The sequence below is a fragment of the Microtus pennsylvanicus genome, chromosome 4, assembly GCF_037038515.1.
Source record: "Microtus pennsylvanicus isolate mMicPen1 chromosome 4, mMicPen1.hap1, whole genome shotgun sequence".
NCBI classification, from domain to species: Eukaryota; Metazoa; Chordata; class Mammalia; order Rodentia; family Cricetidae; genus Microtus; species Microtus pennsylvanicus.
The window spans coordinates 26999838-27025329 of NC_134582.1; the positions used below are offsets into that span (position 1 = coordinate 26999838).

The following is a 25492-nucleotide window of genomic DNA, read 5'->3' on the forward strand; positions in this document are numbered from 1 at the left end:
TAATTAGATGGCTATCATACCTATTAAATTGAGATTTCTTTTGGATTTTGAGCCAACAGCCTGTAATTTTTCTTTATTAATTTTGTCAAAAATATAGACATTACTAGATGGCTTAACTATTTGGGTGGGGCCAGCTCCTTTCATTACTTTCTCTTGACTTACCAGAGAAGTGTCGTGTCCTTCAGTGTTTTTCTTATTATATTTCCTTTTTCTTTCTAAAATACAAATGGTAGGTTTTCAAAGTTAGATGCTTCACGTGCCGAAAGCTCCTTGTTAGGTCCTCCTGTGTCAGCAAACAGGTGTCTGTGAGTGTTAAACATGCCGCCTTTCATGCAGATATCAATGAGTGTGCTTTGGACCCTGACATTTGCGCCAATGGGATCTGTGAAAACTTGCGAGGCAGCTACCGCTGTAACTGCAATAGCGGCTATGAACCAGATGCTTCAGGAAGAAACTGCATCGGTAAGTTCCTGCGGATATGTGTACAAGAGCCACTGGGGTCGTTTAATTCCCTGGATCGGAGGAGAAACAATAATTAACAATGAAAACTAGAACTCCCGTAGCTTTTCTTATGGTCTTTGTATTGTGCATTGATACAAAATTATTAGAATTGAGTTCTACAGGACAGCGTCGAATTTGATGGGGTACTGTATATTTAAACAGTCTTTTCCCAAGAGAGTGAGTACAAATGAATCGTTCACCGACTGCTTCTCTGTAGTTATCTGAATCCTAAATGTTTTCGGCGAGGTGTAGACTTCAATGGCTAACACACTTGATACGTTGGGAAAGTGCGGTTGACCCAGGTTGGAGGAACCTTGACTTTATCAAGAAACCATTAGTTACTGCTATGCCTAAATATGATAGCTGAGAGAAGTCTCTCCCTTTTGTAACTTACAAAAGAATGTGGTAACCAAACTCCTGTGTAATTTATATTCAGCAGAAGGAAAAGGAGGAAGATAAGGAGACTTTCAGGCCAACGCTTTATTAGTTTGCATCTTCAAGAGATTGGATAAAATCAAAACTGTCCCACAGAACAATTGAGCCCATTTTCATAAAATGAGAATTATTGGAACTATCATTGTACATAACACTTACAAATTACCCAGAATGCTTTTTACAACCAAGCAACTGATGATTATGAGTAAAGAAATTTAATAGCTGTGTTTTTGCTAAGGGTTTTATTGCTTAATATACCCATTTGATCTTGAATTTAAGATATAGACAGATGAATTTAAATTACGTTCTTGTTATTACATGCTTAAATAGACTATTATATACTTAAATGAACTAAACACATATAAGAAAGTGTACCGGCCAAAGATTATTGAACAGTTCTAAAAACATGCAGATGGGCCAGGAGTTTGGAACCATTGCTAGGAGCTTGCCTAGAATTCTTGAAGCCTTGGGTTCAATCCTCTGCACCACGTAAACCAATGATGGTGGTACACACCTGTAATCACAGAATTTGGGAGTCAGAAAGATCAGAAATTCAAGCTCTATGACAACCATAGTCCCTGGTCAGCCGGGCTGGAAATCCTGTCTCAATAAATAAATAAATAAATAAATAAATAAATAAATAAATAAATAAATAAATAAATAAATAAATAGAAACCGAACCACCCTTTGTTAAGTGGAAGCAAAGACAATTCCAAATGAGCATGTGGGTGGGCCCATTGAAAACCAAAAAAATCCTGTGACCAGGCCCACGCAGAACTCAGGTCACACAGCTATGACACGTTACATACGTGTGATGTTTGTTAAAGACTTAGAGATGAAGGGATTGGAGAGATGTTGCAACAGTTAAGAGCACTGACTGCTCTTCCGGAGGACCAGGGTTCAGTTCCCAGGACCCACGTGGTGGTTCATAGCTCTCTGTGACCCCAGTTTTCAGGACATGTGATACCCCCTCTGGCTCTCCACATTGTGTGCACACAGTGCACATACATACATGTAGGCAAACACACACATAAAATAAAAAACATGCAAGTCTTACCAAGTGTTTGACTCATCATTTTCTTACCCATTTCTCATGGAATCGAACTATGTCCCTTAGTAAACATACACCAAAGTCCTCAACCTCAGAAGCACAGGATGTGGCCTCATTCAGGATTAGTTTTTTTTTTAAATATATATCTAATTTTTGGAGAATTTCATATGTGCATACAAAGCATGTTGAGCATATGTCTCCTGCCCCTCCCCCAGCTTCTTCGACATCCCTCCCCCTTCTACTGTCCTGCCCCCTCCAACCTCGTCCGTTCTTTTTTTTAAAAAAAAATAACCAATTGAGTCCAATTTGTGCTGCCCATGTATGCGTGGGTGTATATGATCATCCACCGGAGCATGGTAACCCTAGTAGGGGCCATACCCTTGAAGAAAAGTGACTGAGGTTATACAAGTTTCATTTAAGAAGACATATTAAGAGATGGAATCAGAGCAAAATATAGCATCCAGAGTGGGTAAGACTCAAGTGAAGCAGAAAGAATACTATCTATGGTGATGCTACGTGAAATTGTTTCCTGATCCCTGTTTCAGTATCGTCATGGTGACCCTATGCCATTTGACCAAGGGCAACTGCTTGCGAGAGGAAAAAATGTCACTTTAAGCAAAAGGAACTCCCTATCCTCAGTGCCTGTAACCTCAGCCCACAGTGAGTGAATTCAGTGCCAGCTGGAGCTACAGCGTGAGATCTGTTCCAAATAAAGGGAGATAAAGCGAATGCAAATGTTTGAACTGTAGGTTTTAAACCGTCTTCCCTGGGCCATTCTGCATGGCCAGAGGAATGTACGAAATGCATCAACAGTGCTCTGCTAGGAACTCTACTTCCTTAGCTGGAAACACAATGGGAAACTTTCCCACAACCGACACTTAGTGCATTCTTGGAATTTTAATAGAAAAAAATTGAAAAATATCGTATTCTTATTATGTGTAAGGTTACTGGCAAATGAGTTTAACTATCTATTATATTTTATCAGTGCTTTCAATGTAAAAATAAACCTAGCATAATCGCTTTTAGGGAGTGGGGGAAGGTAACTGAGGAGAACAAAGAATGAGCCCTGGCTAAGTCTGAAACATTTTCCAAGGACTTCAGAAGATCGTGAAAGCCTCCACCAGCATAAGAAGAAGGTACCCACTGAATAGCACAGAATGTGTTTGCTCTAGTATGGCATAAAAATACCGAGTCAGAGCACTCCGGAGGCAGAGGCAGGCGGATCTTCGTGAGTTCAAGGCCAGCCTAGACTACAAGAGCTAGTTCCAGGACAGGAACCAAAAGCTATGGAGAAACCCTGTCTCGAAATCCAAAAAAAAAAAATACCGAGTCAGAGAAAAGAGTGAGGGACAAAACCAATAAAAATAAAGCGTAGGCGGTTCATGTGATGTTCCTGTAACCATGTCCACCTCTTGTCTTCTGCTGACTGCTTGCAGACATTGACGAGTGCTTGGTAAACCGGCTGCTTTGTGACAATGGCTTATGCAGAAACACCCCAGGGAGTTACAGCTGCACATGTCCCCCTGGCTATGTGTTCCGGACAGAGACAGAGACCTGCGAAGGTAAGGGCTGGGCTGTCTTCCTTGACTTGGCATGTCTGAGCCCCTGAAGCACCTCAAAATACATCCACAGAAGTCATAGTAAAGGGGTGCCATCAAAATACGTTTGAGAGAATGTCTTCCTTGTTTTATGATCTCTGTCTGTGGATTTGAAAATTCTAGGAGTGGCATTCATGTAAACACAGTTTATAAACACCGCTGGTTTGTTTCATTCACATAGGTGATCATCAAGCAGCTGGAAAAACCAACAGAAAGAGCCGTATAACTTCACTCATTCAAATAAAATATCTGATTTTGTTCACTAGGTTTACCCTTTAAAAAAAAAATCACCGTGACACACTAACCTAAAAACCTACATTCCAAAAGTACTCAGCGGCTAGCCACTTCATTGTGAACTGGATGGTTGATAGTGTCAAAACGTTGACCTAGAAAAATATTTGGAGCCTATGTGAAACTAATTCCTCCCTGAAATATATATTCTATGAAAATTATCCTTTCCGCTTGACTAGCTGAAGGATATCATTTGGGTTTGTAACTCTAAATTAGGTCAATATTTTAAAACCTCGTTTTTTCTGCCATGAGTTTCTGCGGTGCAAGCTTCTTGAACAAGTTCAATGCTTAAGGCAGTCTCCGTTTTCAGTGGGACTCGGGCTATGATGTGAGTGCATTCAGGGATGACTTGATATCTTGATCCCAGTTCTGTTTCAGAATAATCTATTTCTTAGCTACCGTTTGTTTTCTTCCTTCAGTGTCTAGGATGTGGGCCTGAAGACAGCTCCTATAATCTGCTCAAATCCTGCTACCACTTCCAAATAGTAGCTTGTTTTAAGAAAGTTAATATTAATTATTGCAGAAAAACCCTTTCCTTTTCTGTGGGTGTGATTGTTCCTCGGCGACTCCACACCCAGGAAAAGTGCAATAGCACTATTATAAGGTGTGTGTGTGGGGGGGGGGGGGATGTTAGCATCCTCTTTTCATCTTCTTCTTTAACTTCAAAGCATTCTTGTGGACAGAAGCAAGTTAGGACTATTGAACAAGATGGCAAAACACAAATGTCTCAGCTGAAGCCAAAGGAATGCAATTACAAAGCGCAGTTCTAAGTTTGGATTGAGTTGGAGGGACCTCTGAAAAAGAGTAATTAACCAATATGTATGGGTGGGGGGACAGTCATTTACATAAAATCACATTTTCCTAAACTGAGCTAAGATAATTGCTTCCCTTATTGTCTGGCAGGACACACCCATCCTTTCTGGGTTGGAGTACTTGTCTTCTCCACAGATGGTCAGGGCATCCCCTAAGAGCGAGGGGCATCTCTTGGTAAACCCTGCTAGGCTCTGCAACTATACATGTGACATTTCCTATTTCCTGGCTTCTATTCACACTCCCACCACCCATTTTCCTTCAACATTCTCTGAGAAAAGCTTGTCTAGAGCATTTCCCTGTTTTGCTTGTCCCCCAACCCAGAAGGGTGAGGTAAGGGGTTTGTGGCATTTTTGTTTGTCCTGGATAGCCACACCTCTGCTACATTTTACCATTTGGGTTCTCTGTTAAAGGGTTAAGTTTCTCTAAATCTCAGGAAACGTAGAAAGTAAGGGTAGATGAGATGTCGTCTCGATTAGCTCAGAACTATTGCTGATTAAAGGCTTGCTTCCCAACTGTCACATGCACCATTCCTTCTGGCAACGGCATGAGAGAGAGTGGGAACCAAATGGCTGGGGTCTGGTTCTGTGGTGCGAACACTGAATTGTCAAAACAAGTAAGACAGAGTTGAAAGGCACTGATAGGTAAACTACCAAACAGGTAAAAGACAGAATGACATTTAGTAGCAAAATGCTGGCTTGTCACATAAATGGTAAGTCACTTCAGTGGCAAACCAGACAACAAGGACAGTAGAGATGTCTTGACTTCCTTTGTTTAAAGAGCACTTGTTCCCACAAACCTTAGTCTTTCCTTTGATATGGAAATGACTTTTATCTGGGGTTCATAGGAAAGGAGTCTACAGTCTATGAATAAAGATGAAATGATAGAAAAATATTTTGGCTCCAACCTTATAATGTTGGTGGAAATTAAAAAAAAATAATAATCAGTTAGTCTGGAAACTTACCCAAGTAACTATTTACCCACTGTTATTTGCCTTTCATTTAACGTTTTCCCCCAAACTGCATATGGACCGACCAAGGGGCCTCTCATCTCTTGTCTCCTTGAGTCTCCTGACTTCCACCATTTGGCACAGTCAATTTGTCAGCCTGGTCTCTCCTCTCTAGTCTTCCTTCACTAATTTCCATGGGCTAGACAGAGAATTAGTACCAGACTTTTTGCAAATTTCAGCTTTTTGTGTATGTGTTTTCTCTTTTGGCTGACTCTATTTGTAATTCATGGTTTCAATAGATTAATTTAAATATATAATAAGCAACAGTACCAATAAGCAGGAGGTTTCTCTGTATTTTAGACTGAGGTTACAAAAGAATTATTTCATTTTGCTTGAGCTTGGAGAGTCTGTGAAAGTTAAAATTTTTACATCCAGGACTGTGGTTTCGGTTGTGTTTCCAGTGACATAACTAGTTCAATGTAAACCAGATGTGCTTTGAAGTTTATTTCCAGAAATGTACAGTGAACTGTTTCAATTTCTGCTTCCATGACATTTATACCATAAAAACATTGTATTTAAGGGAAAACTAAATAGCTGATATTTGTAGTTGTCGCTGTATGTGTTTATAGTTTTTGAGTAGGCCATTGCTTAATTCAAAATGGGTATTTGTAAAACTATAACTATGACACCAGCCCTTCTTTTTTTGGGGGGGGGGAGCTCTCACAAATGAATTAATTGGAGAATTAAATGTGGGATACCCTCAGATTGCATACTTCTTGCTCATCTCGTTTCCTTTGTACTTAAATTTTCATGAAAAGGTTTCAATACTTTTCATTGAAAAGCCTTGTATTTGAATTAATCTTATAAATATTTGTATTGTTCTTTCAAGAAGTCCTTTTTCATTGCAAGCAACCTAAAAGCAAAATATACTCGCATTTCCCGCAGTAATTTATAGTTCAAGAACTAAATTAATATCTGAGCTCATCTCTAGACACCCCGAAGTGACAGTAACTGCTCTCTACAGAATTTTTTTAATTAAAATATAATTATATAATTCTCTCCTCATCTCTTCTCTCTCTCCAGCTCCTCCCATGCATCTGCCTCTCAAGTTCATAGCCGCCATCTCTTTAAATGTTGTTACATGTGTGTGCATCTAAATATATAACTATAACCTGCTCAGTCCGTATGATGTTGTTGGTATGTGCATGTTTTTAGGGTGACCACTTGGTACTGAATAACCAGTTGGGGCGTCTTCCCTATTCTTAGTATTCCTTACTTGTCTATAGTTCTTAGTTTAGGGTTTAAGCCCCAGTGAGATTTCCCCTTCCTTTGCTAGCACATCTTTCGTATTTGAACATAGACTTTTGAGTTGATATTTTTATCCCAGTGACTGGCAGTCAGCTCTGAGCCTGGCCCTTTCAGGACTGGTTTACATCTCACTTGAGGTAGTCAGGAGCAAGCATTGGAGCCTTCTAGCTTTACTTACAATATTTTAAAGAAAAGAAGTGTCTATATTAAATCCAAAGATATGTGTAGAGGGGACTATCTCCTTGGGATCTCAGAGACCATTCTGTTTAACCTAAAATCATTGAGGTACATTGCTGTGTTTGGAGTAATTAAGCAAGGATAGATAATTAAGTGGCTGCCTTGGTGACTGAGTAATTGGATTTTATGGAAAGTGACTTTGATGTTATCATTCATATTTTAATTGAGACCTGTGTCTACCTTTTATTAATTCATAATGGTATGCTATTTATCTTTGAGAATTTCTTAGGTGCCTCTTGAAAATGTAGGTGTACTATGATTCTATTTGCTTTTGACATCAACAGAAACTGCTTAGGTTACTGGTATATGATTTGATTTGAGATTAAAGCAGTAATCATGAAGTCCTACTCGATGCAATTAAATTTATTTTTTTTTCTTTTTGTATTGGTTCTGGAGATTAAATTCAGCAACCTGAGGCATGTGCTCCACCAACAGACAACTCCTCCACCCTGCCCCAGCTCTACTTTTCCTAATTTATGTCTTGCTAAAGTTAATTAATTGTGTGAAGTAATTCATTAAGTAATCATGTGACCATAAAGGGCTAAGGAAAGAGAATGGTGACTGTGGAGAATTCTGTAACCAGGATGAATATCCCAGTCCTTGTTTCTTGGGTTGCCTCTAGGAATTCAGAATTAAAGCCAATGCTGGTATGCTTTTGTCTTCAAACCTCAGAGAACTCTAAGAGACAGAAAACAATGAAGCTTTGTTGTGCCATTGGATTGCACCTGAGTGACAACCAAGAAGCAAACCAAAGCAGCTATAAATAGTCAGAGTCTTAGAAGGTGCACATACTGAATCCTTTTCCAAACAGGGTGTTCCTTCTGGTCCTACTGAGGGTCCAGTCAAATAGATGTGTAACCACACTGTAGAACATGTCTTCATTCCCCATTCACTTTAGGCCTTGCAGATCCATATTAAAATTATAAGAGCCAAGTTTACCAGACGTTCTGGCATAGCACGGCTTGCTGGAATAATATTTTCCAGAAACGCATGGCAGCTCTAACGGAATCTTTTCCTTCTGCATTGTAGACGTAAATGAGTGTGAGAGCAACCCGTGTGTCAATGGGGCCTGCAGGAACAACCTCGGCTCTTTCCACTGTGAGTGCTCGCCCGGCAGCAAGCTCAGCTCCACCGGATTCGTCTGCATCGGTGAGCTTCCTACAAGGATTCCATGTGAAGGTCGTCCCCTACCTCAGCCTTCCTGTGGGGCAAACAGAAAGGACAGGAGGAGAGCGGAAGAGCAGAAATTAGGAAGGCTTTTAAACATTTCCGTCCCAGAATGCCCCCTTTCACATCAGTAGCTACGTGATGCTGTGGTTGTAGGCTTTTCTATATATGTATAGAAATATATAGAGAATACACACACACACATTTCTTATCCTTCAAATGCTTTAAAAGGCATGGTACCATCAAATCCCTATCACAGATCTTTAAACCTTCTTTTGTAATCAAAGACAAAAATGGAATTTGGATTCAATTCAGAGGATAAGAATATGGAGATTTTAACCAGGAACACGTAGAAGGAGTTTAGTATTTTCCTTTCTCTCATCCATCATCCTCCAAAGAAAAGAAGATAAGTGTTCTTCTGCTTTGGAAAATCTCTATGGATAAAAATATGACTCAAAATCACTAAGGCCAGTTCTTTTATTCCTGATTTTGTTCCAAGATAGGATTTTGATGTATAGCCCAGGCTGGCCTAGAACCTGACATAGAGCAGGCAGATTGGGAATTGACAATTCCCCTGTCTCAACTCCACAGATCCTGGGATTGCAGGCAGGAGCCACCGTGCCTGCTCAAGACCAGGTCTTGGTAATGGCACAGAATGTACACAGAGTGTGAAAGTGTGATCTGGGAATAAATATCGTGTATAAAGGAAAGGTCTGCCCCGGTCATTGCTCCTCCATCTTGTGGCATGCCACAATCCCCATGGCTACCTAGTATCTACCTTTAAAAGAAGCTACACAGTACCAATATACATGGGCAAGTTCTTGTTTGCTTTCTAGCCAAAATGAATTAGCGATTTAATAGTTAAGCAAAAGATACAAGTGGTTTCACCATTGTCTCCATAGACAGCTGGGTGCTATCTTACTTATTTGATTTTAGTTAGAAATGAGCAAGGCCCAGATTATCAATGGAACCCTCTTTGGAGACACGACACTCCTGTCTTCATTTCCTAGTGAAACATGGCCACTGGAATCTGAGCATTGGTTGGTTCTCCTTCCAGAAATCAGTTGCCACATGCCTTGGGCAGAGCTGCATTTTTTTTAAATCTAATTACCGGTGGTAGGGTATGGGGTTTGGATCTGTAAAGCAGAAATATTTCTGCTAAGGCACAATTTCCAACCAAGATGGAGTCATTTTTATTACATAAAGGAAATGAACTCAGCATCAGTCAATTCATAGTCAGAAAGCAATCTGTATGCCACTTGAGCATCAAAGGCATCCTCCTTTCTGTTTCATCATATAGACTTTTATTATCTTGGCCTTTTGTCCTTATAGTTATTAATGAAACAAAGACGTTTTATTCCCAAATCATTAAGTCATTCTTCCATTTGCCAACAAGTAAACACCACCACATTTCCCCAGCCAGTGTCTTAAGCTTTTCATTCATTCCGATAAAACTTGAGTGTTTCCGCTGGCTTTCTCTTTTCACCATGTGAATCCCAGGAATAGAACTCAGGTCATCAGGCTTGTTGGCAAGCACCTTTAGCCACTGAGCCATCTCTCCAGCCTGCCTGGAGCATGTTTTCAATGGGACTACCTAATCAATGATTGCCCTGCCACCTCTGGTCACAGGGCATAGGGAATGAAATTTCTTCTGTGTGGTTACTAAAGTCAGACCATCTGTGACTTCACTGGGCTCTAAGAATAGTTATGGACTTTGAGTTAATCCTTCAGATACACTAAAGATTATCTTAAGTGGTTTTCTAAACGTTTAAAAGACAATTGTATCCAGGTTGCTGTTGTTAGACATGACAGGACAATGTATTTGACTCAGCTTTCCTGCGTTGCTCTGCTCTGGTTCCATAGTGCCATATAATCCACACCTGTGTCTTTGTCCCAGGTCTGCGTGCATTCTTGCCCATGTCCCTAACTCCCATAGACATAAAAGAGCAGCAGCTTCCCTGCTATTGGATCCCATGGTTTATTCCTTATGGTCGACTATTAGCAAAGAAGCCTGTCACTCACTTTCTCAGGACTTGCATTGCGAACATTCCAAGGGCAACTGTTTTCTGGCTCTTTTAAAATTATTATTATTATTTGCTATGCCATTCTGATTCTCCTGACCTCCACCCTGAAGTCTATCACCAATTGGCCCTTGATCTCTTTGCTTCCCTGTGTGAACGCACCCTGTTTCTCAATTCCATGGATCCATCCTTACCCTTCCATTAATTCCAGGCTTGTGTTTCCACCTGACTGCAACTGTTTCCCTTTGGATGTCTCGTGGTATCTCAATAGAGCACGTCTAAAACAAAGCTCTGATTTCTAAACTCAATCCTGTTTCCTAGACACATATTTATCTTCACCAATGGAAGCTCCGTTCTTTAAACTGCTGCCCCCAATTGTCCTCTTTAGCATGGATACCTTGCTCCCGAACTCCACATTGAATCCATAGGCATGATCTTTTTGATTTTCTTGCTGGTTACCTGTATTTCCACTACTTTTCACTCCCACCCGTTATGTTTCTTCTAATGTTAAACTTAATTCTTTTAGGTTAGCTTAACATAGCAATATATTTCATCCCAGCATCTTCCTACACACATCCTATCTTAGTGTGTTCTTCTTCATTACCCCCTGTCCTTGTCACTGTCTCTATACAAACTGGTTAGGGTTAGGTTAGGGTTAGGATTAGAGTTAGGTTAGGGTTAGGGTTAGACTTTTCCCCAAACCAAACACTGCCCCAAAGAAAAAAGCAAAGACAAAGGAGAAAGAAAGCAGCTGCCCAGCTCCTCCCATACCCTCACCCAGCTCCTCCAACACCCTCAGCTTCTCCCACCCTCGCATTCAGTTCCCCAACATCCTCAGCTTCTTCCATGCCCTCACCCAGCTTCTTTTAGACCCTCAGCTTCTTCCATACCTTCATCCAGCTCCTCCCAGAACCTCAGCTTCTCCCACACTCTCATCCAGCCCTGCCCATGCTCTGAATTCCTCACACAGCTTCACCCCACCCTCCTACACCCTTGCCCACAGCATTTTGTATTAGGTCAAGGAAAGAATTGTTCCTTTAGTTTAATCTCTACCACCAGAAGATTTGGGCCGTGGCAACTTCTTGTGATATATACACAGGCATTGTAATTACTTCTCTCCTAGTTCCTGCTCTGGATTTATGAAATCACTTTTGTTTGTGCTTTATTATAGAATTTAGAAGTAAAGCTTTGCAAATAGAATTAAATGAGATTCCAGTACCTTCTATGGGAATGTACTTTGGTATCCCTCAGCCGTGTGCAGCAATATGTTCCTAGGGGCTTGTTATCAAATTTATCTGTGGCCACTGTCATGAGTTCAGATTTCTTAGCTGCACATCCAGAACTCCACTACCCGTATGTGCCCACTTACTTGAAAGCCACAGTGGTACAAAGAAAATTAAACATGCAGTTGTCTAGGAAGTTACTAGTGGCCTTGTCAGCTGGGAATAAATTCACTGCCACTGGCTCAGAATCAGTTGCCATTTCCTCTTTGTTCAGTTCAAATCTGTTATTCTGCCCAAAGCTTCCCTAACCACTGACCTTTCCCTTTCACACATGTGGAGTCACCAGCTCGATGTCCATGGTCACTCACTAGGATTTTACTATTTAAAGACAGTTAAATGAAATATGGAAACATTTTAACAATTAGGAGTAGCTATCTAGGGCGGTCAGATTGCTAGGGGATTTTTATATCTTATTTATATTTCTCTATGCCCTCACATCATTGATGATAAATAAGTACATATTAGTTTTAGCAATAGAGCTAAAACTACAGATAAATATGCAGGATAAAGTACCTAAAAGGAAGCATTCCTTGAAAGACCAAGGGATGACTGGCGCTTTCACATAATTATGTGTGATCACCATATGTTTGTCATCTTTGGGCTCGTTTTTTTTTTCAGATTCTTTCCAAGTTATTAATCAAATAAATGTTCACAGTTAGGGGAATACTGGCTCTTCTAGAATAGAATGTGGAGTTTGACTGGCATGTTCAATGAAGAATGAGGGAATAATGAAAATGATATATATTTGTTCTTAACTGTCAAAGCACATACCATAGAGGTTGTTCCTTCCCCCCTGTGTTATGGTGTTGTCATGGCAATGTACCATATTCCTAGTACCAGAATGAACCCTAGGGCAATAGTGGTATTTTTCTATAGCTTGTTAGTAGATACAATCGTGTTAATGGCCATATTGTATGGGGTAGTGCAGTTCAGTATTTGACTTATGCCACATTTAAATACAGGCACATGTCAATATATTCAAAGAATGTGGTGTCAAAATGACTTTAAGAATTAATACTCTTGTATCTTTTCCCACTGTAACAAATCCCTTTGGTGTCAGAGAGTTTTCTTCCCAGGTAAGAGCTTCCCAACCTCCCTATTCCTTTTCAGACAGCCTGAAAGGGACTTGCTGGCTCAACATCCAGGACAACCGCTGTGAGGTGAACATCAATGGGGCCACCCTGAAGTCCGAATGCTGTGCCACCCTCGGAGCTGCGTGGGGGAGCCCCTGTGAGCGCTGTGAGCTAGGTAGGCACTTGACCTGGCCCTCTGAGCTATTGGTTAGAACATCATCTCCAAGTCAACAGACGTCCGTTCTCACAGTGTGTCTATAGAGAAGAAGACTGTTGTCTTCTCTCCAAAAATGTCTTCCCAGATGGAATTCACTCTCCTTTAGAAATGGACAATTTGAGTTTTCCTTTAAGTGTGAGCAGACCTCCTAAGTATCTTAGACGTGGAAGAAGAATTGGCTCAATTGGGTCCTCGTTTGGCTGTGTCCCAGGAGAACAGGATGGCCTTGTCCTTGAGGCTTTGATTCGTTTGCTTTTTAATTCATTTGTCACTTTGAGCAGCGAGGCATTGTGGGAGAAGCAGCTGCAATCTAGGTCAACGCTGGTGGTGCTACCCCTGCAAGAGGGAGTTTTCCGAACTGAAGGCAACTGGTCCTCAGCCTCTGCCACCCAGCTGCAAATTTTAATTCCTTCCCACTGAGCCTGGCAAATGTATTTCTTTTCTTTTAATAACGAAATAAAATTCTGTCCCGTTCTTACAGACGCAGCTTGCCCAAGAGGGTTTGCCAGGATCAAAGGTGTGACTTGCGAAGGTTGGTACAATGCTGGAATGGAACAGATCCTTAGAGAAAGTGCGCCGATTCTCTGTCCGCTCTCAAGGAGCTAGTAGCTCTTCTCAAGACTCTTGAGGTTTCAGTTAAAATAGCTCAGTGTAATCAACACAGCGCTCTTGGGAAACAGCTTCAAGGTTCCCACTTCTCCTCTGTATACAGTCAGTTCATAAGGAAGTCCCCAGCCTTCAAGGCACAGAACAGCTGGCAAGGGAGCATGTCTGGGCTGCGCTTTTATGGACAGCAAGGCCATGGTCGTCTGCACAGCTGGTGCCCGGGAAAGCTGGTGGCTGCGCGGTGGAATATTTTTGCTTTAACCAAAGTAATAACCCACACCACCGGGTTGCAGATTGAATGCCCTCGCCGTACAGGAAATGAGGCTACACCTGCTTTTGCTATTTGTAAGGTCTTTATCCTTCTGCTTGCCGCGTTTCCCCCACAGATGTTAATGAATGTGAGGTGTTTCCTGGCGTCTGTCCAAATGGACGCTGTGTCAACAGCAAAGGCTCTTTCCACTGCGAATGCCCTGAAGGCCTCACACTGGATGGAACTGGTCGCGTGTGTTTGGGTAAGAGGCATGCTTTCCTGTCCACATACATGACGCTAACCATCAGATCCCTGTCCTCTGGGCCAGTCCAAAACCGGAGTCTGTACTGGAGACATTTGCTTTAAATGAGATACTGCTTGAGAGGAAAATCACTCCAAGATATTAAAATATGTGCTTTATTAAAAATGTTTCTGTTTAAAGCATATTTTATAATTAAAAAGAAAAACTATCATTTAAGCTTTAGTTTCTGATACTTTAGACGAGTTATTCCCGTTATATAATAGAAGAAAACTAGGCATGATCTCTCTCTCTATTTTTTATTATTTATTTATTTATTTATTTATTTATTTTTGGTTCAGCGAGACATCATGATCTCTTGCCAAATCTAGAGCCATTGTGGCTAGAATGGGTGGACAATGAATCCCCAGAGCCTGCCAGTGCTTAGTTATGGGTATCCACTGCCACACCTGACTTTTACAGAGTACTGACGAGCTGAATGATAAGTTTTGAATCCCTGGAAAACCGTTGCTGCCAATGTAATAAGGCAATCAAACAGAATTAGTAAGTCCAGGTTTCATCTGGGTGACGCTGAGGAGAGTGGGAGAGATGTCACATGGCAAATATGGCTACCAGGTCTTACGTTGCCATTCAAGGCAGTGACAGATTTCTCATTTGAAGTCTGCCTCCAGGCCTACCGTCGTTCTTTCTTGAGCTAGCTTCACCCAGCACTGCCATTGAGGTAGAAAGGATCTTTAGGAGACGAGAGAGTTTAACTGCGCACAGATAGCCTGAGGCACACAGTGTCTAAGTTGCTGAACAGATGCTGTAGAGGGACGTTCAGTGAGCATTCCGACTTAGGCTCAGCCTGGGCTTCACTCTCCATGCAGATATCCGCCTGGAGCAGTGCTTCCTGAAGTGGGATGAGGATGAATGCATCCATCCCGTTCCTGGGAAGTTCCGCATGGACGCCTGCTGCTGTGCAGTCGGGGCAGCTTGGGGCACGGAGTGTGAAGAATGTCCCAAGCCTGGCACCAAGGAATATGAGACGTTGTGCCCCCGGGGCCCAGGCTTTGCTAACAGAGGGGACATCCTCACTGGGCGTCCATTTTACAAAGGTAACTGCAAGCTGGCTCCTGGCCTGCTACACTACCAGGGCTCTCTCTACCTCTCTGAGAATGGGTTTCTTTGTGTGTGTTTGTGTGTGTGTGTGTGATTTTAAATTGTTTTTATTGAGCTATATATTTTTCTTCACTCCCCTCCCTTTCTACCCCCTCCCATTCTACCCTCTCCCATGATCCCCACCTTCCCATTTTGCTCAGGAAATCTTGTCTTTTTCTACTTCCCATGCAAATTAGATGGGTTTTGTTTTTGTGGCCAATCTAAGGTCTGAAACCATAAATTACATCTAAAAGACAGTATTGATAGGAATCTGGGAAACTGGACGCTCATCATTTTCTTTCTCTCCTTCTACTGGCCTTCTCCTTTCCTTACATGGCTTGAGGGGAGGTAGACCTGCCCAGTTCCTCAGCAGCAGAGAGATCCCCGTCCCCACTGTTCTTCATAAGCCACAGCCAGGTATAGAAAAGCGAGACTCAGTTGAGGGTGGAGAACATTATCCACAATGGACACATTTTCTGTGCCATCTCTGTGATCACTGCAGACCCCAGGAGCCGTCCCTGTCCAAGGCTGCACGATTTTTGTCCATGGCGATAGATTTTTAAGTTAAGGCAATAAAAGGACTCATTCCTGTCAATCAGCTCCATGGTTGGGCCTCACTCTTTTTTCAGATATCAACGAATGCAAAGCCTTTCCCGGGATGTGCACCCACGGGAAGTGCAGAAACACCATCGGAAGCTTCAAGTGCCGTTGCAATAATGGCTTCGCCCTGGACATGGAGGAGAGAAACTGTACAGGTAAGATGGCTTCTTCTCTCCATTAATAAGTCCTAGCTTTCTTGCCTTTGCAGTGAGTATACAGCCTTCAAAAGCCCATCTTCTCAGTGCGAATATAAGCCCCCTTTCTCCCTCGTTGTTATTATTATTACTTTCTCTTATGGAACTTAAAATTCAGTTCTCCAAATAATTTTGAGAGCTACAAAATCACACAAAATGTTGTTTTGATGTGAAAATATGATCCTCAAAATATGTGAGGACTAAAGAATATAGCTATGAGAGTCTGTGCCTATCAACTTGAAGAATATTCTAGTAATTGTTTTAGTTTGTGATAGATATGTTTTGACTTATTTTCCTCACTGGAAAACAACATTCTTCACCTCTTTACCTTGAGAAGAGATGAAGTTAGGAATGTTTCTGTTTGATGGCATGCAGTTTATTACAAATGCGTGGCCGGAAATGCAGAAGTTGTCCACTGATTTTACTGCAAGGCTTCAAACTTCAGTTCATCAAAAGACACAGTGAGGCTTCTATGCTGGCATGCACCTTCAATCCCAAAATTCAACAGGCAGAGGCTGGTGGATCTCTGTGAATGACTTGGTATTCCAGGGCAGTCAGAGACATAGAAGGCCCTGCCTTGATACATCAATAAATATTTTAACATACGATAAGATGGAGGCAGAAACATTTCTTTGTGACTTTTTTTTAATGGCTCATGTTTTCTTAAACATACTTTGTGTAGCTCCAACGTCAGTATTGAAAATACGCTACAGGTATGAGGGTTTCTCATAAACTTTTTCAGAGTGTAGATACTATGACTGGAATATAGAAAACACAGCAAAACACAAACACGTGATTTCTCTTTATTTTTTTTTAAAGTTGGTGAGTAAGCATTTCTCAGCCAAATGGAGCACAGATCACAAAGTGGGTTCACTCCAAGGCCCCGCTGTGCCCGCAGGCTCGGGCTTGAGAGGTGTGCTGTGTCTGCCTCGGAGGCTGCCTGTCTGTGTCCTGCCAGTCAGCCCTCTTAGCCTCAGGGTTCCAGGTCCCCACGCTCCTTTGGCTGGAGGAGTAGAATTAACAGTCTCACGCCTTGCTGGGTCTTCCTTTCACGTGAGCACACTGCCTCTCCTCTTGGGCCTTGCAGAGGAGTCGCTTGGTCCGTTCTCTATGACGACATCTCAGCCGCAAAGAGAAGGCCACATTTCAGAACTCAAAGACACACAGGCCCCACCTGCCGGTTGGCCATGACAGTTTTGGCAGTTGGAGAAAGGAATGTGCCTTATGAAGGAGACAACGTCCCCTTCCACCCCATCTCCTCAGAACATTTCTTCCTCCTCTCAGTCCTGGTTTCCCAGGTCTCAGAACCGCAGCCCCTGACATGGAAGGCCCCATGCCTCCAGCCCTCTCTTATCTCCTTCTGTGTTTTTCTTTCTCTTGAACACGGGGAGCAGACATCGACGAGTGCAGGATCTCTCCTGACCTCTGTGGCAGTGGCATCTGCGTCAACACGCCAGGCAGCTTTGAATGCGAGTGTTTTGAGGGATACGAGAGTGGCTTCATGATGATGAAGAATTGCATGGGTAAGCTCAGCCAGACCCTCCTGCTGGCTAGGACACCGGCCTCATGCAGGCTGGGCTGCTGTGTCATGGCTGGCTTCAGAGCCATGGCAGCACCCTTGACTAGAGGTGGAGTGACGCTGAGAGCTGTCAAAGGCAGACAAAATAACCTTCCTCAGACTGGAAGCAATACACAGACCACCCAGGGTGGATTTATTTTAAATGGGTAGCATTGTGGTCACCTCCAACTTCTGTCCTGCCTTGCCAGTCCCATGAGAGCTGTGCTTTGTAGCTGTGATACTGAAGCACGTTTAGGCCATGGTGTCATATGAGTGACTTGTGGAACTTGCCACATAAGATGTTGCCACTCTCGGGGTACAACCGATTCACATTACAAAGGGCGTTGTTGTCTATAGTATGCTGACCTGCACTCATGACTGAATTGAGCTGCAAAGACCCTCCTAACTGTAATCGTTTAGGAGTCTTAGGATTTTGTTTTTCAGTTGGATTTGAGCTATAAATGCTAAATGACTGGCAATGCCATACAAACTCTTAATTTATTATGACATAAAGTAAGTTTTGTATAAGTAACCTCTTATGAACCAGATTATATTACACATAAAAATTTTTCAATGGTTTACTGTGTTGAGAATAGAAGGTTCATAATTTTTATATTGAAACAAAACGTAAAACTTGCCCCACTTCTGATTGGATGTGTCGTTATGTGGGAGCCGCACACCTGCCTTCTAGTCCCACTTCTCCTGTACTATATATGTAAATGTATTTTCCTCCGAGTTCTTCAATGGATCTCACGTTTTTTACCTTTCAGACATTGACGAATGTGAACGTAACCCTCTCCTTTGTAGGGGTGGCACCTGTGTGAACACTGAGGGCAGCTTTCAGTGTGACTGCCCACTGGGACACGAGCTGTCACCATCCCGTGAGGACTGTGTGGGTGAGTTTTTCCCCTTCGTATAGAAATCCAGTGAGCACAATGGATAAAGATCAGGAGCATTTGCCCCTCTCATAAGGGCAAATTGTTTTAAACTAACAGTTGTGGACTGAAGGCCCATATACCCAGGCACACAGACAGCTTGATGAAAGCAAACATCATCTTGCTTAGGGTCTTGACTGTCCTAACTCTGTCCTCTGGAACCAGCGTCTTCCCTCAGGATAGCTCAAGTTCTGTAGGCAGCATCTGAACAGCGTTTGAAGACCACATGAACACACCAGTGTAAACCCATGAAGTAAAATAAATAATAATAAGATTCATTTACGGCACACACTCTGTCCGTGCACTCTGTGATGGCGATGGCTAGCTGCATGTGGCTATATAATTGTAAATAAAATTAAATAACATTAAAAATTGCTCAATTATGTTATATACATTTCAAGGTCTAGTAGAACATGCAGTTCCATCTTGGAAACTATAGACAGAGAAGGGAATGCTTCCAACACAACAGGAAGTTCTGGGGTCAGACATAAGTGAACAGGGACCAGCATTTTCACCAAACCTCCCAGTTTGTCCTGCTCCCTACTCAGGCGGCACCTCTTTGCTAAAGCCTGCGCTTAAAGGCTCTTCCAACTTTGCTGTGGCATAAAGCATAATTCTGCTTGTGTTTTATAGATATCAACGAGTGTTCCTTGAGCGACAATCTCTGTAGAAATGGCAAATGTGTGAACATGATCGGAGCCTACCAGTGTTCTTGCAATCCTGGATACCAGGCCACGCCAGACCGCCAGGGCTGTATAGGTAAGGGCGGGCCACACAGGTCTACATTTCCCATCTCTCAGACCATCGAGCTTTGGCATCAAATATGTCCTAAAGCCTATAAGGGTCCCTTGTACTGGGAATGAATGCAAGCAGGGGTCAGATGGTTTGCTGATTTTGCAGAAACCCCACTGGTCTTATTATAAAAAGTACCCCAAACTCCATAGTAGTTATATGCCTGGGTTCTTTCTTCTTCGGATAGTGGACTACATAGAATGCTATATAAAAGGAAGTGAAAGGGGTTAAGGGAGATTAATGGTATAAACTTAATCAGTACCAATATAAAGACAATCCAAAGCTACTCAAGCATCAGCTGTTTGAAAAGAAGATGCAGCACCCATTCCTTTGTACGGGCGCCTACTTGGCATCTAACGTGTGCGTGGTATCTGCACAGATATCGATGAATGTATGATCATGAATGGCGGCTGCGACACCCAGTGCACCAATTCGGAAGGAAGCTACGAGTGCAGCTGCAGTGAGGGGTATGCACTGATGCCAGATGGGAGATCGTGTGCAGGTACAGAAAAAATACACAAAATGTGCATGCTACGGTTGCTCTGTTACAAATGTGGCTCCAGACTTGGTCGCAGAGAGCTGAACAGAGGAAATGTGTTTGGGACCAAGGGAAGCCATTCTTGCTTTCACTGGGCGTTAACTTTGTGTCATCAGATATCGATGAGTGTGAAAACAATCCTGACGTCTGTGATGGTGGCCAGTGTACCAACATTCCTGGGGAGTACCGCTGCCTCTGTTACGATGGCTTCATGGCTTCGATGGACATGAAAACGTGCATCGGTGAGTATCAGAAGTCAATGGCAATTCTTTAGTATTCTCTATTATTGAGACCATCATACAGAGTGAAATATTATGACTATCCCATCTCCCTCTCTTCCCACATCTCCTCAAATGTGTCTCCTTCCCAACTGCATGTTTGTTTGTTTGTTTGTTTTATAACTGAGTCTGGTTGCCCTTATGTGCTTGGATGTAGGGCCATGCACTACCAGGGGGCCACATCCTCCAAATAAAAAAAAAATGGTTCTCTCTCCTTCAGCAACTGTCTAGTGACCATAGCTCCTCAGTTGGGGCCAGGACCTGGAGACCACCTACCACATCTATGTTTCAGTTTTAGTTGAGTTGATCTTGTACAAGTAACCACAGCTGCTCTGTGGTCATGCATGTGATAGCCATGTCGTATCCAGAAGACAGCATGTCACTCTCCAACAAATGAGAGTTTGATACATGCATGAATACACATCCACAGGGAAAGAAGACTTATTTCACTGTTACTTTGAAAATCTGAGCCATTTTGCCAGAACTGTAAAATCTGAAAAAGAATTATTTCAGACACCCTTAAAGGCGCATAGTACTTACTTGCAATACAAGTCTTTCAAGGAGACCTCATTTTCAATTTTATCTGTTTATTTCAGTACCGTGTTATTCAGATTAAAAGGTGGCTTTTAAATTAATGTGATAGCAGTAACCAGAACATGTGTTTTCCAGATGTGAATGAGTGTGACTTGAATCCCAACATCTGTATGTTTGGGGAGTGTGAGAACACGAAGGGCTCTTTCATCTGCCATTGTCAGCTGGGCTATTCGGTGAAGAAGGGGACCACAGGATGCACAGGTAGGGCTCAACCCAATGTCTGCGAGACTTCAGCCTCACAGGTTTCAAAAGCAGCCATCGCTTCAGCCTTCAGCATCCTCAGGCCAGTCCACCAGCATGTGACTGTCACGTGATGGGTAACTGACTCTTACCTTTACCCTGCATCATGTCTGAGGTCACCCCGTAGGAAGGAGTGGGCCAAGTCTGCCCTGCTTCTGGTGGGTCCTGCCGCCACATTCAGTTCCTCAGCTTGGTTACAGCCCAGATGGAGGGCCCATGTAAAGAAGGAAAAATAGTTCTTCATGTTGGGGTGATCCCCCAACCATAAAATTATTTTCATTGCTGTAGCGTGAATTCTAATTGGTCTTAATAATAAAATCCCAGAGTCAGATATCGGGGTAAATGAAGAAAGGTAAGTGAGACAAAGGAGCAAGCCAGAGCCACCTCTCACCTCACCAACTTCCCAGGTGAAAAGGAGCCAAGCTCCCTTCTCCACCCTGCTTTATCACTTCTTTTCTCTGCCCAGTCATATCGAGTCCTGTTTCCTCCTCCCTGGATTAAAGGTCTGTGCCACCACTGCCTGCCCTCTGGGGTTAGCTAGCTCCACGCTCTAATTTTCAGACAAGCTTTATCTGATAGAGCAAAATATCACCACGCATTGCTACTTCATAACTTTAATTTTGCTATTATTCTGAATCGTAATGTAAATAGCTGTGTTTTCCTGTGGTCTTAGGGGATCCCTGTGAAAGGGCCATTCAATCCCTCAAAGGGGTTGCGACACACAGGTTGACAACCACTGTCTTAAAGGATCCAAGTTTTCGTTTAGTTTGCAATGTTAAACTGATAATGCGTTCTTAGGTTCTATTTAGACTTTTACTGCCTTGCCCCCATGGTTTCTTCTTTTCTATTCTTTCTCCTCCCCTACCATTACCTCTCTCCTTTTTTTTCTCTCTTCACTCCTTCACCTCCTGACTCGAGTTTTTACTATTTAGTTTTATCCCATAGCATACAGATATGACTAGGAAACATCTTAATAATGGTCTGACTAACCTGAATGTTCACCTTTAGGTCCCTGTATAGCATTTTGTTCAAGGCCGCAGTGAGAAGCTTGGGCTGCAGGGAAAACTTCAGCTGCCCCTCCAGGAGAAGGCAGATGATGAGGAACGAGGGCAAAGACTTTACTAATAGCAAAGGGGATGGAAGTCAGGAGTGTGTGCTCAGTATCAGTTCAGCAGTGGCGGCCAGTAGTCAGTGAGCGGCGAGAACAGATACGAATTATATCCTAGAAAGTTTGAGGAAGCCAAATTGGCAGAGTTGTACACAAGTGTATATGTTCTGTATAAACACATTCACACAGCTGTGCATGGCTGTGCATGGCTTTACAATGGGCATACATCACAAGACACGTGTCCTTAGATGAATTCATCTGCATGTTAGCATCAGCCACATGTCCAGGCATTATAAGCTCATGGGACCATTGTCATGTACATGGTTTGCCGTTGGCCAAAATGGCTGCACATGACTAAATAAATCACATGTATGTGTTTCTGTGTAGTATTTGTGAACATAAACACAGGCCGGTGAGCATTGGTCCCCTTTTAGGCCACATCTGAAGAGAGAATTCTTTATATATTCTCAGATAAGAAAGAACAAACAAAAGCACACACATAAGTGACCTTTTACAAAAGCTCTGGGTATATGTGTAGCTTTGATCATGTGTGTGATGCTGGAAGTTAATCTTAGGTGTTTACACATGCTAAGCAAACATTCTACCCCCCCCCCCCATCTGCATTGGGGCATTGAATGAAGGGTGGACTTTTTTAATCAGGCTCATTCTTATCTTCATGAAAAATATGTGATAAATATTAATAGGAAGAAACAGTAAAGTCTTTTTCAAAAATCTCTCCTGAAATGTGTCTTTATATCCTTCCCACGGAGTTTTGAATGGGCCTTCGCAACATGTGGGGGCCGCCGCTCATATCCGCAGGGGACAACAGCTGCACTTTCTTCTTCCAACAGGAAGTGGCCAGCAAGTTCTTGGAGAGAAGGACTTGTTTGGTCATGATCATGAAGTCTTATATCTTACCGGAATGGAAAACGACTTAGAGACAAAGGCGGTGTCAGTGTTTCTCCATACAAGCCCCGCGTTTATCCTAAAATTGCTGTCTTACAGAAACATACTTGGAAGTAGACTTAATTAGCTCATGCTTCATCTTTTCCTTTTTAACTCTGGCTTCTCAGATGTGGATGAGTGTGAAATTGGTGCCCACAACTGCGACATGCATGCCTCATGTCTGAATGTCCCCGGAAGCTTCAAGTGCAGCTGCCGAGAAGGCTGGGTGGGAAATGGCATCAAATGTATTGGTGAGTTTGCAAAGAGGAAAACCCTTCTTGAAGGGCCAGCATTCTGCATGGCTCTTCCTTGCACACATGCTAATCAACACTCCAAACGGGAACATCCTCTTCACTTTTTATTTATTCTCTCGTAAATCAAAGCTATCTTTGGTTGCAGGGATAATTCCTGTCTGAGTGTTTCCTTAGCTTTAATATAAATGGTCAAATTACAACAGGATGCTTTGGCATCTGCCTTTTCATGCATGTTGCTCAGTTGAAAAAAAAATTATTTGATGTGCAGCCAGTGATCTAAACAGCTGTAACATGAAAAACAGCTAATGTGTTTTCCCAGTCTTTCCATAGAGTAATCAGTGCGGTTTGAGAGCCAGTGAAGTCCAGGGTGGAAACAAAGGGGTTTTTCACATGGCCTTAAGATGGGAGGAAGTGGGCAATTCTTAGTATTAAAATTGTCCTTGCAGGCAAAGCTAAGTATTTTTGTTGAATTCCAAGAAGTCTAACTCGAAAAAGGGAGACTAGGAAAATCTTTTTCCCTGGGTTCTATAACTCTTAAACTGAAGCCTAATAATAGTGTATAGCCCTGAGGCAGGGGACTGGATTATACTCTGGGTGTCGTTCATGAAGCTGTTTAATATGTCCATACTGTGACAATAAAGAATATTTCCAGCTGGTAAGCATTACCCAGGTCAATTTAAAATAGAAGAAGGAGAGGGGAAAAAAAGCCATCTGAGGTCCCCATGGTGACTTCTCAGGAAAAGCTTATAGGCCCATAGTAAGGATTAAATAAAAAACCTTTAATATCTCTTACCAATAATGAAAATTAATTTGAGTAAAGCTGGGCTCTCCAGCCAGATGTTTCAGACTTGTCAACGATTTAAAGCCAGTTGCAGAATGTGTATTATCGTAGTTGGAGAACGGTTTGCTGTATAGCCCCCTATGTCAGCCTCCTCAGGCCAACCGTAAACCGATTTCCAGGCCAGCCACACCCACTAGCATTAATCTCATGACTGTACAGGCAGGGTCTGTCCTCATTGCCATTTTTCTTGTCCCATGTGCCTCCTATTTTTCTCTTAGTTTCCATTTTATGTGCTTCATGTCCATCTGTCAGTCTGGCCAACCATCCCAAGACTGCCTGCCCCAAGATGAGACATTAGAGGGTTCAGTCACCAGGGCTCCATCTTCATCCTCCTCCGGAGTCATTTCCCTACCCTCCCTCTCTCCCCACACCTCAGTCCCCTCTCTTCTGCTCTCCCCTCCTCCTGTTCCCTCCCCTCTCCATCTCCCCCTCTTCTCCCTCTTCTCTGCCCCCTTCTGCCCCACCCCCTTCCCTCTTCCTTTTCCCTTTCGTCCTCCCCCCCTCCCCCGTATTCACTTATTCTTCAGACAGCAGTAGAGAAATCTTAAGCCTCTCTTCACACTGACAGTCACTTCTTCAAATTTAGGAGAAACCCCAGCTTCCTCTCCAAGGTTTACAGGTCCCTGCATCATTTTCTAGCTCCACCGTCCTCTGCCCTGGCCCCTGTGGTGTGTTTTGCCACTCCCCGCTGCCATGAATGCCACATTCTGTACTTTTCCTCTTTAGTGGCCCTGCCTCCATTATTCTCTATAAGAAACACCCTTCTCTCTTCTACTCAGTCAAGTTAGGCTCCTTCATCCCTGGAAGAGGAGGTCTGAAGGTGATTAAAAGTTACCTCTTCAATGGGTTCTTTGTTCTTCCCTGAATTTCAGATTAGGTTGTATCTGGAACCTGCTTCATGGTCTCTAGAAAAATACAGCATCCTTTCTTTCCTGTGTTTGACATGCATCCCTTCCGATAGGCTGTTAATTCCATGAAAGAAGAACCACGTCTCTCTTCCCTTCTTAGAAGATTTAGAACTCTAAGCTGACTCTCTCTTGTCGATGCTATCTCCCAAACAGATCGTCTCACAGTGATAAGAGAACCAGTAGTAAGAGCCACCGTAGGTGGAGGCCAGCGTGAAATCTGACTCAGACGTAGAATCTGAGGGCTATAGAGTACTGTCCTTCCAGATAAGCTAAAATAAAACTGGTTTGGGCTGGCTCACGCTTTTGCAAGTCCCACCCTCGCCCTGCATTAGGATGCCCCATCTTCACTGCTGATCTTCTTTGTTGGGCTGGCTCCTCACGCAGATCTGGACGAGTGCTCGAATGGAACCCACCAGTGCAGCATAAATGCTCAATGCGTCAACACCCCGGGCTCATACAGATGCGCCTGCTCAGAGGGTTTCACCGGAGACGGCTTTACTTGCTCAGGTGA

The 25492-nt window shown here is 42.8% G+C and overlaps 1 protein-coding gene across 1 annotated transcript in view; it reads left to right on the plus strand.

The window, feature by feature from the left end:
* The window catches only part of Fbn2 (fibrillin 2), a 197124-nt gene that overhangs the window by 115335 nt on the left and 56297 nt on the right, over positions 1-25492 (plus strand). Inside the window, exons 18-33 of the mRNA XM_075968617.1 lie at positions 337-462; positions 3424-3549; positions 8210-8329; positions 12762-12899; positions 13423-13473; positions 13934-14059; positions 14926-15153; positions 15826-15951; positions 17385-17513; positions 18319-18444; positions 19117-19242; positions 19655-19777; positions 19930-20055; positions 20761-20886; positions 23107-23229; positions 25366-25488. Of these exons, the coding sequence (XP_075824732.1) occupies positions 337-462; positions 3424-3549; positions 8210-8329; positions 12762-12899; positions 13423-13473; positions 13934-14059; positions 14926-15153; positions 15826-15951; positions 17385-17513; positions 18319-18444; positions 19117-19242; positions 19655-19777; positions 19930-20055; positions 20761-20886; positions 23107-23229; positions 25366-25488 (2043 nt within the window). The remainder of the gene's footprint in view (positions 1-336; positions 463-3423; positions 3550-8209; positions 8330-12761; positions 12900-13422; positions 13474-13933; positions 14060-14925; positions 15154-15825; positions 15952-17384; positions 17514-18318; positions 18445-19116; positions 19243-19654; positions 19778-19929; positions 20056-20760; positions 20887-23106; positions 23230-25365; positions 25489-25492) is intronic.